This window comes from Nilaparvata lugens, chromosome 14 (genome assembly GCF_014356525.2).
Source record: "Nilaparvata lugens isolate BPH chromosome 14, ASM1435652v1, whole genome shotgun sequence".
NCBI lineage: Eukaryota > Metazoa > Arthropoda > Insecta > Hemiptera > Delphacidae > Nilaparvata > Nilaparvata lugens.
This window is the reverse complement of record NC_052517.1, coordinates 15,099,424-15,121,292: the sequence shown is the minus strand read 5'-3', so window position 1 is coordinate 15,121,292 and position 21,869 is coordinate 15,099,424. Positions and strand designations below refer to the sequence as shown.

Here is a 21,869-nt window from a genome sequence, read left to right as displayed (position 1 = left end):
TTGTGTAAAACAAGTTGAGACTTGGCCCTCCATCAGAAGAAATTACAGGGTTGCCAAATCGTGTAAAATTGCAACTTTCTCGAATTTCCAATTCAACGTCAGAATTGGATGTATAATATCATCCCCGATATCCTAGTAGTGCTAAAAAAGTTTCAGGATTGAAGGAATAAAAGGAAATTTAATTTTTATTATAGAATTGGAAACATCGCGAAGATTTGTTTTTCTTTTGAATATCACTTCTCTCAGAATCATGTAGCATCGTAATGAGTAATAATTTTATATCAAATGAACGGGGAGACTGTCTCCTTTCTATTTGTGTCTGGATCATTTTTACCCGACCCATAGTTATTTTTCAATTAATAATTATGTTCGTCAATGCGAGACATTTCGAGCAGAAAACATGAAATTTTCGACATGCTGGAAACTTTTTGGTTTCGAAAGATAAGTGGGTGGTGAAAGCGAAAAAGTTTCCCAGAAATAATTGAAATTGTTTTTTCAATTGTCAAAAGTAGTCGGAAGATCGTGTTTTGGTCTCAAAGGAGTTTTAAAGTTAGAAGAGTGGCTGCATGATATGCATTGTGTACCAAATTGTATGCTAAAGGCTGGCAATTCACAAGATTATTTGGCTGAATTATTTCAAACGCAAGCAGCTGATTGCCTCTAGAAAGGCTGTAATGAAACACCGCTTGGATTATTCAAGACGAGGTTGTCAATTTCAATATCATTATGATCATCTGGCTTGCAGTTGCTGAATTTTTCAATTTTTCTGTATTTTGAATTTGTTGATCCCAGCTATTGATAGCACATGGCGGCACACCATTCAGCCGCTATCCTTGACTTTGAAACTCCTGAGAGGCCAAAATACGATCTTCCGAGTACTTTTGACAATTGGAAAAATATTTTCAATTATTTCTGAGAAACTTTCTCGCTTTCACCACCCACTTATCTTTCGAAACCAAAAAGTTTCCAGCATGTCGAAAATTTCATGTTTTCTGCTCGAAATGTCTCGACATTGACGAACATAATTATCAATTGAAAAATAACTATGGGTTGGATAAAAATGATCCAGACACCAATAGAAAGGAGACAGTCTCCCCGTTCATTTGATATAAAATTATTACTCATTACGACGCTACATGATTCTGAGAGAAGTGATATTCAAAAGAAAAACAAATCTTCGCGATGTTTCCAATTTTATCATAAAAATTAAATTTCCTTTTAATCCTTCAACCCTGAAACCTTTTTAGCACTACTAGGATATCGGGGATGATATTATACATCCAATTCTGACGTTGAATTGGAAATTCGAGAAAGTTGCAATTTTACACGATTTGGCAACCCTGTAATCTCTCCGGTTGGAGGGCCAAGTCTCAACTTGTTTTACACAAACTATAGAATAGCATCACTTTTGATTTCAAAGTGCAATAGATGAATGTTTTCTTTTGAATAATCGAATAATACATTACAGGGGAATTTATGCAAACACTAAGGCCCATATTCACCAAAAACGAGAACTAAGTTTGAGCAGCAGTTGGTTCTGAGTCAGATGATTCTGAATAGTAATAGTACTGGGGTACTAGATGGTGGGAAAATGTAGTAGAACAAGTGCATTATTATGTACAAGAGTAGACCACTAGTATATACATTAGTAGGGCAGTCGCACGTTGACGCTTCGACGCTCCGCTTGTAGACGCTCCAAAAAACAAACCAGCTTGTTCCAAATCTTGACGCCACGCTCCGCTCTGCGAGTAGACGCTTCCAGTGTGTTTTAGCTCATTACTTAGCATGATATTGTTCACGACGCTCCTCAACGCCACGCCACGCTACGCTTTCAGTTTGGTTGTACCCTTAGGACTTCACTCTGACTACACCAATTCTCTTTTACGGCTTCCTCTCCTCCTCCTCTTCCACTTTCATCCCCTCTCCCTCTACTCTTCCTTCCTCCTCCTTCTCTCCCTTTTTGAATACTTTACACAGACTATACAGATTCTCTCCTACTGTTTCCTCTCCTCCTTGTTCTCCTCTTCCTCCTCCTTCCTCTTTCTTCTGCCCCTCCTCCTTCGCTTTAGCACCCTTCCTCAGCGGTATGACCGCTAAGAATGCATCTTTCCAGCTTTTGCCGGTGCTAACCTCCAAAAGTATCTCGAACACATGATTGATGGCCAACACCTTCCTTGTGCTCATCTGAAGCATTTCGGTGATGGGCAGTCGCGCATGCGCTAAGCTCTGTTCTGTGGCGCGTCTGTAGCACATCAGCTTATGCCGGTTGTGGTCCACTAGGCCGCCTATCACATACGTCTTTGTCTCGTCCAAATCGTAGAGAATGTTTGGCGAGTCTGAAGTCAAGTAGACGAGGTTGGGTTTGTCAAACACTTGTAGGTGTGAAGATGAATGGAAGTTCACCTGGAAAAAATATGATATGTTAATGAAGAGACTCATAAATAATTAATGAAGAGATAATAAACTAGAGACCCCCTTGGTTAGAGAACTCGCTCATGAACTGTTGTATTGATCTCTGAGATATTTTACAAGTATGATATTACAGTAGTAAGCCCATGGGATCATATTCCAATTGGAAAAAATACTTTCTGTCGCTTCAAAACTTTTGTCCGCCATCTTGGATCCGTCATATGGATTCAACTCCGTTTCGAATCTAGCTTCATTTGGAATCTAACTTAATTTTTTCAAATGGGAAGGTGGTCATGTGATACAGAATTGCAAAGGAAAATTAATGGCGAAACCCGCACATCGATAGCTCAAACCGTTTCAAAATTATCCCAACATTTGAAGATACTTATAAATGATACAAAAATGAAATGAATGAGTGTCTATAGATTGAATAATCAAGTGTTAGTGAACTCTAACAGTAGCTTCTACTCACATATTTAACACTTTGAACAAAAAAGTAAAATTGTTATTTATTGAACGAGCGTTAGCGAGTTCTTACTTTTGAATCAAGGCCGAAGTTGTTGTCCGTCTGTGGGTTTGCTTGTATGTTCTACAATAATCTTTGAACTATTTGATCAATCAGCTTCAAATTTTGAACACATATTCTTCGAACCTTTTTACAGGTCATGTTCGTTCGATAATAAAATTGACTCACTCCTTTGTCATTTTTCAATATATAAAAATCAAATATGAAAAAGATTGTCATTTTACGACAGTTTTCCCATTCATTCATTCATAACATCAGCTGAGGCTATTGAGGCTATCACACAGACAGACCTTCATGCGCTGACACATGATTTCAGCTGTTTAATATAAAACATTAATTGAACGAGCGTTAGCGAGTTCTCACTTTTGACTTACTGAATGCCAAAGATGTTATCCGTCTGTTTGTATATTCTACAATAACTTTAGAAATAATTGATCAATCAGCTTCAAATTTTGAATAAGTATTTTTTGAACCTTTTTAATGGTCAGGTTCGTTGTACAGCAAAATTGACTCACTCCCTCGTCCTTTTTCAGGATATTACAAATAACATTGAAAGTGCATAAGAAAAAAAGTTGATGTGATTTATCATTTAGTCAGCTGAAGAAGTTTTCCATTTTCATTCATTCATAACATCAGCTGAGGCTATTTGAAAGCTATCACACAAACAGACCCTCTTGTGCTGACACATGATTTCAGCTGGGTAATACAACATAATTTACAACTTTTACATCAGCAAACTGATACGGGTTGAGACATCAACGTGCGGTTTTCGTCATTCATTTCCTCTTGGAAATCTTTATCGGAATCATGTATCACATGACCACCTTCTCATTTAAAAAAATGAATTTGGATTCATATGAGGGACAACGAAGTTGGAGCGATAGGATAGTTTTTGAAAAAATGAAAAATTACTTATTTCAAATAGGATCCCCAATGAAACCTACTGTCAAATTATTAATTTTTATAACAGAGATATTTAGCTGATTCCATAATTTTCACCAACTCTGTATAATTGAAAGTTGTGGGTTCCAAAGATTACAATATAACAGTCCTTGAGCGAGTTCTCCAACCCAGGGGGTCACTAGGAGAAAGATTGGCCGAAACTAGTCTTGTAGAAAAGAAAATATAGAAATAAGGTACTATTTGCTATGAGTACGTAGGTGGAGGGGATTTCAAAACTTCGGAAGCGCCCGTGGCAGAATTTTCGAATAGAATTATTCGTCAATTGGGCCACAATTCAACACGGAGTCGGGGAGGATAGAGATGTCGCATTGAAAACGCAAAATAGTTAACAATTATTATTATTAAACGAAAATCCAAAATAAATGCTGTGAATCACCCCGAAGACTTCTGCTACTGCAAATATTGACAACAGGGTTAACAACAAGATGGAAATTCGATGTGAGCTACTACTCAAAAATTATTTACCAGCCCGGGATTCGAACCCGGTACCTCCTAATTGCTAGTCAGGAATGCTTACCCTTACACAAAACTGAGCAATTAGGAGGTACCGGGTTCGATTCCCGGGCTGGTAATAATTTTGGATAGTAGCTCTCATCGAAGCTCCATCTAGCTCTTAACCCTTTTGTCAATTTAGTATTTGCAGTATTCTACGGGGTGATTTACAGCATTTAATTTGGATTTTGTTTAATAATAACTATGAATTCATTAGCATTTGAATAAATGTATTTCTTTATTAATTTCCAACTGCAAAATAGTCTATAGTCAACCAAACTAAAATAGTCCGATGGAAATCGGTACAGAAGAATGCAAAATCTATATATATATATATATATTATATATATATATATATATATATATATATATATATAAATGAATGTATGTTTGTGTGTTTGTTCCCTATAGACTCGAAAACTACTTGACAGACCAGCATGAAACTTTGAGAATATGTTGTGTGAATATTGGGGATGGTTTCTGACCAGAAATTTTAATAGGGGAGCTAATAATAATTATTTATTAATCCATTTTACAGACCTATGTTTTCGAAATTTTCGGTCGAGCGGCTACCGAAGAACGGAAAGATTATCATGTTCAAGATCATATTGTGATAATATGATTTAGCATCTAAATTTACCAGCTGTAATAAACACGTCACCCTGTGATAAATTGTGCACTGGTATTAAAACGGTGAAAAGCATTAAAATGGAATATGGAAAGAATATGGAATTCTGTGTAATTCATCGTACATCGTGATAGATTGTGTACTGGTATTGAAACGGTAGTTTGGAGTTGAAGTTAGTGTTGATTGGTACCAGCTGTAGATAATTAATCGTTCCTTAGAAGACCTATACAAATAATTATCACTCCCCTATCATTGAGAAACTGGAAAATGTTGGAAAAAATTATTCACCTCATGAAAGAGAGTTGTTCATATCGCATTCATTAATTACTGAAGAATGACCGACTAATTTACATTTTTTTTTTAATTCAACATATCCAAAAATGGAAGATGGAAAGAATATGGAATTCTGTGTAATTCATCGTACATCGCATATTTCCTGGAACATCTACTGACAATCAACAGCTATGAAAACATTAATCTTTGAAATACTGATTTAACCTATCTATTTTTTTAATTCAACACTTTACTGATATATTACTACCAATTGATTGAGAAGAATGTGATTTCGGAATAATAAATGCTGCATGACTAGGCACATAGGATGTCCGTATTGAGATCTAAATGAAAATATTGATTGTCAGATAAATTTCATGATTCACCAAATAAAGTCAAGTGTGACATGAGATACATTGACTTTTTGGCGGTACGAAGTTCACCGGGTAAGCTAGTTTAATAAAGCTGCGTTTACACCAAAGTTATTAACAAAATGTTAATAACTCAATCTTTATCGATTCCATTAGAATGAACATAACTTATCATATACATGATGATCATATGTGTTTGTCAAGTTCCGTTCAATCAAATAGAATCTATAAGGTCAAACGCAGCTTAAGAGTTGATCATCATTGTCCACAGCTGATTCATAAAAATAGCTAATTTCTAAAATTTGTTGAATAGGAATATTGATATTGTGGAATTTCTTCATAATTGAAAAGCACTGTTTTATTTTAGTCATATTCACATTTATTGTGAATGTAGCTTACATTGTGTTCTGGTAGCTTACATACGGAATATGAAGATTGAAATGATAATATGAAATAATTGAAGATTGGACAGCTTCTAATTCATTGTGTCTTAATAAGGACAAAACTCAACTTTTGGAATTTGGATTTAGATTACAACCTGACAATGCAAAGTTTCTCGGTATTACAGTTCAAAGCAATTTAAAATAGGGCTTACACATCAAAATATTATGTGGCAAACTGTCGAAGGGGATTTTTATGTTAAATAGATTGAAGTTCATTGTTGATAAGAGTGTTTTAATTCCAGTGTATTTTGCTTATCTTCATTCTCATTTGTATTATGGTAAAGAAACTATTTGTGTTACAGAAACGAGCTGTAAAGATTCACATTGCTAATGTGAATAGTCGTTTTCACTGTGTATATTTATTTAAAAAAAATCAAGATTTTGACAGTACCAGCCATTTACATTCTTGAATGTCTTATGTATGTAAAAATTAATTGTAAAAATTAATTTAGGAAGTATTTCTGTGAATAGCAACGTTCACAACCATTACACTAGAAATTCTGAATCGCTTAGAGTGAACCAGTGCAATTATGCAAATACATTGAACTGTTTTAAGGAGTTCGGTATAAGAGCTTATAATAAGCTTCCTGCACATTTAAAAGAGCTAGAAGTGGGTAATTTTAAAAGAGCCATAAAAACGATGTTAATAGAAATATGTCCATATAGAAAAGAGGATTTTCTAATTTGAGGGTATTTTGTTTGATGTTTGTATTATTATTTCTTTGAATGTAAATACTTTTATTTACCATGTTTAATCTATGACGATGCTATGCATTTGTATAAATGTTTTCTGCAATAAAGCAATCTTGAATCTTGAATCTTATTATATTTGTATACAAAACTGCAGATTTAATTCGTGTTCAAAACAATATGAAACAGTAGTCCTGTGTACAAATATAATCAATGTGGATGTGATTGAAATAAAACTGTGTTTTTTTCAATTAATTAATATATTTATTGAACGAGCGCTAGCGAGTTCTTACTTTTGAATTGAAGCCAAAGTCGTTGACCGTCTGTGGATTTGTTTGTATGATTAACAATAATCGTTAAACTATTTTATCAATCAGCTTCAAATCTTGAACACGTATTCTTCGATCCTTTTTGTTCGACCACATGTTTGTTGGACAAAAAAATTGACTCACTCCTTCGTCCTTTATCAGGATATAAAAATAAAATTAGAAGTGCATGAGAAAAAAATTCCTGTGACTTAGCATTTAGTCAGCTGGAATCAATTGCATAATTTTTCCATACATTTTTTTTGATAAAGCTTGTACTATTTGGGAGTTCACACAGAATGTCCTTTATGCGGCCACACATGACTTCAGCTGATTTACATTCACTTGCTAACGTGTGTCTGCCTGTCTATTGTCTAAATCACCAAAATATTTCATATCAATCATGCAAAGATTTATCTTATTGCCGAATAAAACATATTTGAGAGGATAGATTTGATCATTATTGACAAGAATCAGCAGTGAATATTACGTCAAAGATACGGGAATTACCTGAACCACAGCTATCTAATATAGAAGGAAGTGACAACAGAAAATTGGCAACTGTATTATCCTATAATTTCCACAGATATTATAGCGTGAATCTCACTATGAATCTCGCTCCTTTCGTTCAACTAAACTTATAAAATAAGTTTATAAGTTTTTATAATTATGAAACTTGTCATGGGATTAATATTATTGGCTACTTGGGGTTATCTTATGTATGGTATTGGGCTGGTATTATAGGGTTGTGAGAATGAATAAATAATTAGTGAGATTTAAAAAATGATTAATAGGTTTAAAGTTAGCTAATTCATCATGATAACAATTTATAATTGGGTAATCGCTTGGCTAGCGAGAGGTTGAATTTATCTAAGTCTATAAATCATAAAAAAGGAACTATAATTGAAAAGAATAAACAAGACAGATAATATTTGGAGAACTGAATCTATTTAATTGAATTTGAAACTCAAAATGAAACTGCTTAAACTAAAATAAAAAAATTAAGAAGAATTAAAAATAACAGTGGTAATAATAAAATAATTACAGGATTTGCCTCCAATAAGATCGGTAAATTATCTATATATATAAAAATGAATGTCTGTTTGTGTGTTTGTTTGTTCCCTATAGATTCGAAAACTACTCGAAAGAACGGCATGAAACTTTGGGAATGTGTTGTGTGAATATTGGGGATGGTTTCTGACCAGAAATTTTAATAGGGGGGCTAATAATAATTATTTATTAATCCATTTTACAGACCTATGTTTTCGAAATTTTCGGCCGAGCGGCTACCGAAGAACGGAAAGATGATCATGATTCAAGGTCATATTGTCATAATATGATTTAGCATCTAAAGTTACCTGCTGTAATAAACACGTCACCCTGTGATAAATTGTGTACTGGTATTAAAACGGTAATAATAATAATAATATCGAGTGACCTGGCTGGCTCAGGTCTGGTGTCAGAGTTTTCAGGTCACAACTGATCGATTCCAGGGCCTCTGACATGACCTAACGACTGCTTTTTAGGCAGCCGGGACCGACGGCTTAACGTGTCCATCCGAAACGGTGAATTAAAACGGTGAAAAGCATTAAAATGGAATATGGAAAGAATATGGAATTCTGTGTAATTCATCGTACATCGCATATTTCCTGGACCACCTATTGACAATCAACAACTATGAAAACATGAGATTCATCTTTAAAACTCTGATTTAACCTATCTATTTTTTTTTAATGCAACACTACTACCAATTGATTGAGAAAAATATGTTTTCAAAATAATTAAAGCTGCATGACTAAGAACATAGGAAGTCCATATTGAGATGTAAATGAAAATATTGATTGTCAGATAAATTTCATAAAATAATAAATTTCATGATTTCTTGAATAAAGTCAAGTGTGACATGAGATACATTGACTTTTTGGCGGTACAAAGTTCGCCGGGCAAGCTAGTATTATATGAAATGATATTTAAAATACTATAGTTTTAACTCACTGAACCAGTTCTGGAGAATGGTGTCTCTAAGCAGAGGGGTAGAGCCGAGCACGATTATCTGCTGTAGATAGTTCCAGGTCCCGTCCTCGTAGCCGACTGCCAAGAGGCATATACATTTTTCAGTTCAATTTTACTTGTCATTAATTTTCACCGTCGTCGACACATTAAATTAAAAAAAAGGGAACTCTCGGATTGTGGAAATGCATGTCAAATAATCGGCTGCTACATTCAATGTCATACATCGGCTTGATCACTGTCGGATGATGTTCATCAGACTGGGTATCTATACGGTGTTCAACCAGTACATTCTGCTCTCCTTGCTACACATAAAACGTCATTATCACTCAATGACAAGAAGAGCCGATAAGCATTCGTATAATACCAGGGGGAAAGATAAAATTGAAGTACCCTTCTGCAGATTGAACAAGAAAAGAGACTGTTTCCCTGTACTGGCACAGAAAATGTCCCAGACATGGTGAGGGATCTGGATGACAGAAGTTTTGGTGCAAGAATTAGAGCCTGGCTGCGTGGGATGCCATTCTACTCTGTGGCTGGATACTTTAAAGCTGACAAGTCTTTAATTTGATTCAAGTGATTCAGAATACGACCGAACATCTCGATCCGTTGTTGAACTTTAAAAACTCAAATGTTTGTAACAAGCTTTGTAAAATGTGTTATAATCAACTATGACCAAATTAGGTCTGAATATAAAGAGACACCATCCATCCAGGAAGCTGGTCGATGACTGGTCAAAGTATGAAGTAAATAAGTATTACAAAGTACTTACATCCCAGTTCCGGAAGCCTGCGTTTTGTTTCTCCATTAGTTCTTCAGACTTTCCATTGAAATTCGTCACATGAAATTGCATAGGATTGGCTACCCTTCTATTAGCACAGTAGCATCTATTGATCTGTTTTAGACAACTTTGCATTTCCTGAAATTGATATTACGTTAAATAAATACATTTCATTTATCCATTTACTCTTAGACGATACTTACAATTCAGTTTAATTGTATTTTTTATGACTCAGATGCCCACATTAGCTCAAGGCTTGTGCGTGGGTAATGAGGCGGATGATAATGAATGATCAGAGAACCTACAGTTATAGGTGGGTTCCGAATCAGCGAGAAGCGATTTTTGAACTCATGAATTTTAGTCTTATTGATATGTTGAGAAACAATATTTGGGGGTTTACCTGTTGTTCAGGTTGTGAAATTGTGATAAATACCTAAATGACTAAAAACAGCAGGCATTCAACCAAAATTGCTTGAAACCTACCTAATCTATACTATAATAGAGGAAATAACTGGCTTATACACGTACGGGATTATGTTTGTCTGAACTACTGGATTGATGAAATTGAAATTTTGCATATCGATTCTTAATCAACAGGGATGGTTATAGGTCTATTTTCAATTCTTCCAGTTTTCAGTTTGTCAAGTTTTAAAATAGACCCTTGCGGAGCACGGGTTACCTGCTAGTTTAGAATAGTAATATGGACAGTTCTGTATCTAATATGACAGTATGGTAATTTACCAGGCTTTGACTGTTACTGGCTCGGAAGGAATTTGTTACTGGTAACTAGTTTCTGGTAGCCTACAGAATCAGTCAAGATTGTTCCCATGGGACTCGGAACCTTTTTACCGGGTAAATTGTGAATGGGACAATTTATCACCATTCATGTACCCAGAACGGGTCCATTAGTTAGCTTGGAATATGATCACATTAGATGCACATACAGGGTGGGTGAAAAGTCCGAGAACGGCTTAATATCTCATACACAAAGGTTATTTGACGGTGTGTGTGATTGAGGATCCTACTCTAATTGAAAATACTACTTTACTATGACTTCAAGAATCTGGTCCACCATCTTGGATCCGCCATATTGAATGCAACTTTATTTTTTTAAATAGGAAAGTGGTCATGCGATACATGATATCGATACGAAATCTCAAGAAAAAATTAATGGTGAAAACCGCATATCGATATCACAAACCGTTCAGAAGATATTCACATTATTAATCAATAATGCATATCAGAATAATGAAATACATAAGTGGTATTGATTAATAATGTGAATATCCTTTGAACGGTTTGAGATATCCATGTGCGGTTTTCACCATTCATTTTCTCTTGATATTTCGTATCAAAATCATGTATCGCATGACAACCTTCCAATTTAAAAAAATAAAGTTGCATTCAATATGGCAGATCCAAGATGGCGGACCAGATTCTTGAAGTCTTAGTAAAGTAGTATTTTCAATTTAGGAGGGATCCCCAGTCACACCCACCTTGGAATCACAATCTCTTATGAGATACTAAGCCGTTCTTATACTTTTTTCTCTCCTTTCTGCTTTGAATAGTATTGATTAATAACGTGAATATATTCTGAACGGTTTGAGATATCGATGTGCGGTTTCCACCATTAATTTTTTCTTGAAATTTCGTGTCGAAATCATGTATCGTATGACCACCTTCCAAATTAAAAAAATAAAGTTGCATTCAATATGATGGATCCAAGATGGCGGACCAGATTTTTGAAGTCATAGTAAAGTAGTATTTCAAATTTGAGTTGTAAAAAATAGATAGTCAATATCGATCTGGTTGACAACAGAACATCGATAACGGATACAGTTCGATGTGACGAGATTAAACATAGTGACAATGACGTTTCCGATCAATTATCCGGTATTGAGGTTAAGTGTACTCAGGCTCAGACAGCAATAGAAAATAAAACTGTTGCTAATGTCTCTACTGCTCTTATCCCTACACCTGATCATTCAAAAGATAAAAATGAAACCTGGGCTACTGTAGTTAAAAAATCAAATAAGCATAAAAAAAGTAATGATTCTTCACATATCCAATTACAATCTTTGGTTAATTCCAAATCGCAGGTGAGTGATAAGAAGAGGTTTAAGCATAATAGCGTTATTCATGGTTACATGAAAGCTAAAGATGGTTTTCCTGTACCTTTAAAAGCTGCTACAAAAATGTTCTGGTTATTTTTATCTGGGTTTGACTCGTCAGTTAGTACAGACAATGTAGTGTCCTATCTAAAAAGTCTCAAAGATTCAACTGTTTATGTTTGTGAACGAATCAATTCCAAATATAGCACTTATAGCTCTTTTAAGGTTGGTATACCTCTTGAACTGGCCGATGAACTGATGCATCCCAATCTATGGCCACAAGGATGTGTAGTAGGTAAATATAGAGCACCAAGAAACAAAACTGTGCCAGAAAACCGTTTTTTACAAACAAGTCAAGAACGGCAATTACTGACTTGAATTTAAAATCAGTTTCTGAAAAAACTGTGCAAGCTGTTAGGAAATGTTTGTGTATATTTAGTGTGAATGTGCAATCGCTCCGTAATAAAATACATGATTATTTCAAGTGAAACACCAGCTAATGTAATTTGTGTTAACGAGCATTGGCTCCTAGAGGATGAGATTTCTTTGTATGTTCCTGAAGATTTTGTATTAGCTAGTTGCTACTGTAGACAATCACCGTATGGAGGCTCTGCAATATACGTGGCTAAAAGTATGCTGTTTGAACAGCTAGATGTTGAAAGGTACTGCATTGAAGCTGCTTTTGAAGTTTCAGCTATTAAGATGTCTAAATCTAAGGTGATAATATTATGCATATACCGTCCTCCTAGTTCTAATTTTAACCAGTTCATTTTAAATCTTGAAAAATTTTTATCTGATTTGACAAACGGACCTAAACATTTAGTTATTACAGGAGACCTAAATGTAGATATCTTAAAAGAAAATGCTAGTGCTGGTATTGAATTGTTAAATCTACTAAGATCATTTGATATCTACTGTGTTTATAAATGTCCTACCAGATTCAATTCTTGTCTTGACATTGTAGCATCAAATATTTCAAATAATAATTTCATTCAGTGTGAAGCTAAAGTTTCTAGAACAGGACATGATCTCTGATCATGCAGGTATCTGGTCTACTTTCTATTTGGATCCTACATCAGAGGTTGAAAATGATGACGCATGTAGTAGAACATACATTAAGAAGCGTTTTATTACTCAAGATAATCTAAACTATTTCAGACAGTTATTGACTACCGCAGACTGGTCTGATATTTATACCAAAGATGTAAATAGTGTTGTTAGGAACTTCTTATATATTTTTACAAAGTATTTCAATGTTAGCTGTCCATACATAAATGTTAGAAATATAAATGGTAAGAAGAAAGCATCTGTGATAAACTGCTTCACTCCTGAACTTGATAGTATGCGTAAACTACTTCTTGTGATATATAACAAATGGGAGAGCACTAATAACCTTGAGTATAAAATTATGTTCAAGAATTTAAAGATAAAATACAAGAAAGAGATTTCTAGGGCAAAACTTGTAGCTAATGGTAAATTTATAGCTGAGGCTAAAAATCAATGCAAGGCAGCCTGGCAAATTGTCAAAAATGAAGGTAATCTGGTAAATTCAACAAAACAGGTCATTCCAATCTCTCCTGAGCAGTTTAATAATTTTTTTGTCAATGTGTCATGTGCTACTGGTAATATTCAAACAAATAGTAATAGTACAAATGATGTAGACTTCTCTGATCTTTTAAATAATAGTATCAATAGTAATCTGAATAACCAAAATTTTAAATTTAAGAAGGTTGGTGAAACAATCATTAGTCTTATTATAAATAGAATGAGTCACTCAAAATCTGAGGATGTGTATTGTATGTCAAATTATTTGTTGAAAAATGAAGTTGATGTTTTTATATCTGAACTGACTTATATTGTAAATTATATACTGAGTGAAGGAGTTTTTCCTGATTTTCTAAAAGTTACCAAAGTTACACCTGTTTATAAGAAGGGGGACCCTAATGAACCCCAGAACTATAGACCAATTGCAATTGTACCTATACTAAGTAAAATCATTGAGACATGTATTGTAATTCAACTTAATGAATATTTTGTTAACAACCAGCTGTTCTATCCTTCTCAGTATGGCTTTAGACCGAATCATAGTACTATTGATGCAATTGAAAAACTTGTTGAATATGTTTTGAATGGTTTTGAACTCAAGCAACCAGTTGGATCTTTACTATTGGACTTAAGCAAGGCATTCGACTGTGTCTCTCACTCTATACTCTGCAAAAAACTTGAAAAGTATGGTATTAAAGATAAGGAGCTCATGCTGATCAAGAGTTATTTGAAAAATAGAAAACAAATGGTTAGCTTGAATAGTGCAAACTCAAACTTCCTTGATGTAACCATGGGGGTTCCTCAAGGATCAGTCCTTGGCCCTTTTCTGTTTCTGGTCTTTGTAAATGATTTTAGTAAAAATGTTTGTCTTTTCAATATTATATGCAGATGATACCACTCTGGTACATAAGGACGTTGATATAAAAACTGTTCAGGATACGCTTGGAAGGGCTATGGATGATTCTAAGGTATGGTTCAATGCCAACTTACTTAAGGTAAATGAGAGCAAAACAGAACAAATAATATTTTCTCTCAACAATGTAAGTACTGGTAACCTGAATCTAAATGATGATGTTTTCAAGCCTGTAAAGTTACTAGGAATGTACTTAGATAGTAAACTTAGCTGGGAGTATCACCTAGTGAATTTATGTAAAAAGCTTTCTAGAGTAACATTTCTCTTACGAAGACTGAAATATTGTGTAAACCTTGATGTAATTAAAATGATTTACTTTGGTCTCTTCCATTCACACTTGATTTATGGAGTAAAACTGTGGGGCAACTCATCTTCTTCAAGGAAAGCATTTGTATGGCAAAAGAAAGCACTTAGAGTTATATTTGGTATGAAATACAATGAATCTTGTAGAGGAATTTTTGTAGAACACAAAATTATGACCTTGCCTTGTCTGTATATATATATTATAATTTAATCTCAGTGAAGAAAAATCTGTCTAATTTTGATAAAAATATTTCTATACATTCACATTATACTAGACATAGGGACGATATAACTAGACCTACAGTTAGATTGACTAAAACTCTAAAAAGTCATAAGTAGGCCTACCTACAAATTCGCATGTTTAATTTACTACCAGATAATGTTAAGAAGTTACCATTGAAAATGTTTTGTATTTCTGTTGATAAATGGCTCAAGTCTGAAGCTTTCTATTCTGTCAATGAGTACCTGGAATATTTCAATGTATATGTGTAATTTTGTTCGTTTCTATAGTCCAACTCGTGTTATTTTACTACAATATTTCAATGTGTATTTGTAAATTTGTTCATTTTATAGTCCAACTTGTGATATTTTACTTATTATTGACAAAGCCTATTGCTTACATTTTTGTAATGTTGTTTTATGGCCAATAAAATTCTTGATTCTTGAGTAGGATCCCCAATCACACCCACCATCAAATTACCTTTGTGTATGAAATATTAAGCCATTCTCGGACTTTTCACCCACCCTGTATGTAGAAATGCACATAATAAGAAACACAATCTGGAAAGAGCCATATAAAAACGACGCGACTTGTAGCTACTCACACTAAACGGCACCAGCAAGTGCACACGTTCAGTGTGAGTGTCCTATAGCTATTTCCTAGATTAGTTTCCTCATCGGCGCACTTGGTCATGCATTTATACATAAATACTCTGTAAAAAATAACTTTTGACTTTGAGGAATATGTGGCGCAGAGAAATGGAAGGAGATCAGCCAATTACAGTGATTAATAAAGTCATGCTAGAAGCACAGTTGCCAATTTGTCGATTGGAGTCAGTCGACTGAAGGCTTTCAGAGAAAAAGCTCCGTAAGTTCAACATGCGAGCTTCAATACTCACTAGAGATTAGAGAGTGCTGACCGGTTCTGAACGGTAACATCACGGCCGTTGTATCCCTACCTCTGTATGCCTTTTCTGCTGCGCATGTCCCTCCCAAGTCTAAAGTAATTTTGTATGGAGTATAGGTGTATCCAATGTGATCATACCTTTATACAGACCAATCCTGAGTATGCTTATTTGAGGTAAGTTATGTTTGCAAGCTTGCATCCATGAAAAAAGAATTAATTATCATAAAACTAAGAAATTGATTGAAATAACTAACCTTTTCGTTCATCAGATCGTCAAAAGATAGATCAATTGCAACTGTAACTTTACAAGCACTTGTTGACATCAAACAGCGTTTCAAAGTTTTTCTTGACGGCCCCAGTTTCAAATTGTTCAACTTTGCGAAAACTTTTTTCATTTTTTTACGAAGACGTTCTTCTTTCCTGTTGAAATATTCACAAGTTCTAAAAATTTCTGTAATCATTACTTACCTACATAATAATCTATTCAAGTTGAAAACAAATTATTTAGAAATAAAATTTGAAAATTATATAGGAAATATATAGCTTACAAGTTGAAAAAACATTTAACTTGAATGTTTTTTGACTTGAAGTTTAAAAACAATCAGATGCAACTTTGTGGAAAATTTATTATGGCAATACTGTAATCACAAAGTTAAACTGAATGTTAAGAGTTATCGAACACAATTCAATTGAAACAACGAGGATTAATACAAGAATGTATTAGTAATTCAGTGTTTTACAGCCTAGATAAATACGAACGACGACAAATTTCAATGCAAAAATGAATTAGGCTAAAAGAAAACTAGCGATGCCCAAAAAACTCATGAAAACGTATGAAATAGCAAAATACAAGACACTATACATTGTACAGAAGCCTTACAGGTTGAATAATACTCAGCCTATATTGATGAATACACTCACCAACACTTTAAAAACAACATAAAGCAAGCCAAGACATCTCAAAGTAGCCTACAGTAAGGAGAGTTATCAATTTCTTGACTCTATAACTCATCAAATTGTTTTTCAAGATGCCCTTGCATATACAATAGATTTTTTTGCAGTACCTATATATCAGACTATCATTCGCAAATCTAATTATTTTCAATTGGTTTTACAAGTTACGTAAAACATGTCCTGGTTGTTGACCTTACTTGTTTTAGGGCAATTGACTCGCTTTGTAATGCAAGCCATTAATTATCCGATTTTTTGTCCAATTACCAGATAACTTGATACGAAAATATTCTGACAACTCACCAGTCGAGAGTTGAGATTAACTTTGTAAAAACAGAATCGAATGAATTAAGAAAGTAAAAATTATGTGAGGAATTATGTATAATTAGTATAAGTTAATATATAAATACATGGAAAATAAATTATTAACAATTTTTAATACCATACTGGCCTATCGGCAACTATAGACATAGGCTACTTTTCCAGTTTATAGGCCTAGCATGATAAATCGGATTTTGAAATCGGTTAAAGTTTACATGATCTTACCTCTTTATTGGTTGCACTTTCTTAGATTTCAACGACCTCAGTAATTTCTTTTTTTGACGTTTAGATAAACTCTTCAGCTCTTCTTTGCTTCCTTCATAACCTATATTCATGATTTCTATATCCAAGTTCATTCTTCGACGTTTCAATTTATCTTTGTTTGTTCCACCAATTTCATCTTCACATTTCCTTTTCAACGATGTTTGGTCTCCTTCATCCATATTCGTTAATTATTATATACGAGAATTTGTGGGAAAGAAGAAACGTTCTAACAGAAAATACCACAAGCAAAGCATGAGAAGTGTTCCAACTCTAACCTCAAAATGACGATCCTCAATCACAGATAACATACAGAATGGAATCTCTCTATTCACAAACCACTCCTTGTCTCAGACAGCACCGTATCGCGCATGCGTTAGCAACGGTTTTTCCCCGTTCCATTCAGTCAGATCTTTGAATGTAACGTTCTTTGTGATGATGGTTACCGAGCACTGTAACTGGAGCCAATCGTCATTCTATTTGATGAAGATATTATTATCCAATGATGATTTATCATTGAATTCAATATAATAATCAATATATTATCATTTTATTCAATAAAAGAAAGGATACTTTTGAAAAATATAATTAATAAAATATAACAGTTGTTATTTAACTGATGTTAAAAAACACTATAAGTAAGTCAGCATATTGTCATTTCAAAACAAAAACCGAACCCTTAACCTCCCCTTTTACATTTAAAACATCAATAAACATACCTATTTGAAAAACCTCTATTCCCTTCCAGCATATTGCAATTTCAAAGCAAAATCCTAACCTATCTTTCCACCTTTGAAATATCAAAAAGCATTATTCTACCTGGACCCTAGCCCTTTCTAGCATATTGCAATTCAAAAGCAAAAACCTAACCTAACCTTATGGAACATCATTAAATATAATCCAAAAAAACCTAACCACTAACCCCTAACCCCTTCACATTTAATAATTTTGATTTCAAAGCAAAATCCTAACCCCCTAACCTATCCTTTCACATTTGAAACATTAAAAACATAACTCTAACTGCACCCTAGCCCCTTCTAGAATATTGAATAAGTATTCTGCAATAAGATACTATCATTTTATCTGGATGAATAAAATACAGATAAGATATATATTATAAACTATTCAAAATCGATTTTCAGAGTAGGATAGAACTTCTAACCTAAATTTCCGAAGTCATCGACAACAAGCATTGTTGACGTTGACATTCAGATTGGCCAAATTTCAAGTGTGCTAAAACAGCTGATCAAAAAACTTTTCATTATTCAAGAATCAAAACATTTATAATAATATCATCTTATTGTCATTTGGAAGAATAAAAAATATAAACTCAACCTCCCACATAATTGAACATAATCTTTTAGGTTATTTAGACAAATCAGAATAAAAAATAAAAATACTTTGACAATTTCCTGATATTCAGATTACCTCAGATTTGCTAGAGCTATGACCTTCCTGTTTTGCTTTCGGAAGTGCCTAATAAACAATTATTCTCATATTTATATTGTTTATTTTTGTGTGTGGCGAAAAATAACGTTCTCACCATGGGCAAAAATGTTTTTCCGGCTCTCAATCTTTTCTAGTCCTCGGCCTACGGCCTCGGACTTGAAAACCTATTTCGAGCCGGAAAAGTCTCATTTTCGGCCCTAGGTGCGAAATATACTATACCACAGTTACCATAGAATGTGAAAAATCAGTAATAGATGGTGAACATGTCCTATACCAAATAAAATGTTTGTTTGTGTAAATCTTTAGTACCCGTATTTTTAATGCTGATAATAAATATTGCAACCATTACACAACAGAATTGTTACAAATGCAGTCTAAATAACAATAGAATGGATATTATAAAGTTATATTAGATTCAATTATAATAATACTTCATCTACAAGAAGTCATCAGCAAGTGTAGAAATGGCTATATCACTTGTCTGGGTATGTTTTTGAGTCATCAATGAGCCTCACAAACGTCATACTTCACCCGTGACTAACAGTTTAATATTCTCCTATCCAAAAACACAAAAGTTTTGCAGCAAAACTTTGCTTATACTTATATGATGCCTATTAATTTGTTTTATTGATTAATTTGTCTATGCGATCAAAGCTGTAAGCTTATGTTTTAATTTCTCTATCAATACAAATAAATAAATTGGACTGATTAAGGATCAGCCCTCAGGACAGACTTAAGTCTAACCTGACCATTCTACAAAATTTTCATGTGTAGCCTACTATTTCAGTTCCAAATATCCTCAAGTTTGAATCTGAATGATATATTATACACAATTAGTGTAAAAATATAGTTTCAGCTTGTTTTTTCTTGTAAATACATAAGTAAACATGTCAATTTGGCCTTTCTGCTTTTCTGGCCAAGCGACCAGTAGCCGCATGAGATGTATAATCAAGGTTATACTGCATTATTTAAAACGTGATTGAATTATATTATATAGACATTACATTTACCTGAAATGCCGAACTTCAATCATTCAAGTCACTGTTGAGTAAACAGTATATTGTAAATCCAGTGTTTTTGTTTACATTATTCAATAACATCTATTCTGTATTCTGTTTCTAATTCATCAATGGAATTCATTGAAGTTGTTCTACAAAAATGTGAGTAGAGATTTTTCGGGGAATTGAAGAACTGAATAACTCTTTTTGAAGTGTAAATATTTATGTTTCAAACCCAATGGATACATTATTGTTTTGAAAATATAACAATTACAGCTTCAGTATCACTAACATGAGTAACCTAACCACAAAAGTAAATTAAGATATAAAAATACTTGATTCCTTGATCATAAAAATGGTCAATAAATGTTTCCAATGTATTCCAGTTAAAAATATAGGCATCTCACACATAAAAAATCGTTCATGATAACACTTGAATAGGAATAAAATACTGATATTGAATACTATCAAAACTTCTTGTTTATTTACGGTTCATTATCCAATATTTCGCGGTAATAAACAGCTGTTTTACAAAAATTTCCAGCCAGCAACATATTCGGGTTTACCAACATTTCTTTTACTTTGCCGCACTCTACCATCATAAAGCGTGTTAACTATTTTGTGTTGTTATGTTGCAAATTTGGAGTGCGGCAAAGTACTTTTTTGGGGAATGAGCACTTTTTCGGGTAACTGTAGGAAAAAGTTTTTCTTATATTTGATATAAGCTGGCAACAAGGAACAGGTGACGAAGTGAGTCTGGATGTTATCTATTTTTCGAAGTGTAAAGCTGCATTTACAACAAAGTTATTAACAAAATGTTAATAACTTAGTCCTAATAGATTCTATTAGATTGAACGGAACTTGACAAACACATATTATATATGTTCATGTGTATGATTAGTTATGTTCAATCTAATAGAATCCATGAGGATTAATTTATTAACATTTTGTTAATAACTTTGTTGTAACTGCAGCTTTACACTTGGAAAAATAGATTGAATATTGAAAGGTTGATCTCACTTTTTTATACTGGTCTGTTCTTGAATATTCAGTAGACAATGAAATCGAATGGAATCAGCTTAATCGAATTATTCCAGGGAATGGAACTCAAGTGTTGAAACCATCATAGGTTTACAGTGTGAAACTGGGTCTACTCCTATTTTACATCTATCATTTTTTGGCAGCACTGAACCTTTATTCCTCTTAGTTTGTAGTAACATTAGAAAGGCTGAAAAGTAAAGGCCTTTTAATAGAGGAATAAAGGTTCAGTGCTGCCAAAAAATGATAGATGTAAAATAGGAATAGACCCAGTTTGTCTTTCACTGTTCCACTCCTGTTGCATCCATAAAAACTGACCATTTTTTTGGTGAGTGGTGGCTTTCAAGGCAGGCGGAACTACAGCGACCCTCACTCTGTATGTATTCTGTGCCTGTACTTTAATTCAGTCACAGAATAGGTACAGAATGGAAACTGTCAATGAAACGCCTATTTAACCAATGCTTTTTACATGTAAAGTGATCCGAACTCACCATCAATACTATAGTGAGGTCCACATTATAATGGCTGTGTAAGATTGACAATACTGTTGCTGTCCTTTTCTATTGTACAAAGAAACAGATAGCGTTATATCTCTCTAGCTTTGCAATGTTGCCTGTTTGCCAGAATATTTTATTTTTACTTTTGACAGTGACTGTACAAAAGTAGACAAACAATTCTCAGCCGCCATTTTTTCCACCATTCTATGAAAATACTCTAGTACACAAGTCATATAATCGATTTAAAATGTATTTTTGAAACAATTAAATAATTTTTAGACATTACTGTATTAGAAACACAAATTAAAATACCTTAATTGACATTTTAAAAGTTGATAACTAACCATCCTAGACTTCATCCATGCTTCATTTAGCCTACACATATAGGTTCCCCATTTTTGCCCTTCGCTTGTTCAACGACCTACCTGTCAATGTGAGGAATCTGCAAGGAAGTGACTTCAAAAT

At 33.7% G+C, this 21,869-nt stretch overlaps 2 protein-coding genes across 2 annotated transcripts in view; both read right to left on the bottom strand.

Moving 5' to 3' along the window:
• The window catches only part of LOC111060672 (gastrula zinc finger protein XlCGF17.1-like), a 458,016-nt gene that overhangs the window by 48,554 nt on the left and 387,593 nt on the right, over positions 1-21,869 (bottom strand). The gene's annotated exons all lie outside the window — the stretch shown is intronic.
• On the bottom strand, positions 1,716-17,737 carry LOC111050769 (tRNA methyltransferase 10 homolog A). Its single transcript, XM_022337124.2, has 4 exons — positions 17,387-17,737; positions 16,144-16,309; positions 9,883-10,029; positions 1,716-2,403 (listed from the first exon to the last, which is right to left on the bottom strand). Exons 1-4 carry the CDS (start codon positions 17,602-17,604, stop codon positions 1,882-1,884), a joined length of 1,053 nt encoding a protein of 350 aa, XP_022192816.2. The 5' UTR covers positions 17,605-17,737; the 3' UTR covers positions 1,716-1,881.

Coding starts and splice junctions, on each gene's coding strand:
- LOC111050769 (XM_022337124.2), bottom strand. CDS start 17,604: ATGGATGAAGGAGACCAAACATCGTTGAAAAGGAAATGTGAAGATGAA. Junction 16,310..17,386: donor AAAGTGCAACCAATAAAGAG/GTAAGATCATGT, acceptor ATATTTCAACAG/GAAAGAAGAACGTCTTCGTA. Junction 10,030..16,143: donor ACGATCTGATGAACGAAAAG/GTTAGTTATTTC, acceptor TATCAATTTCAG/GAAATGCAAAGTTGTCTAAA.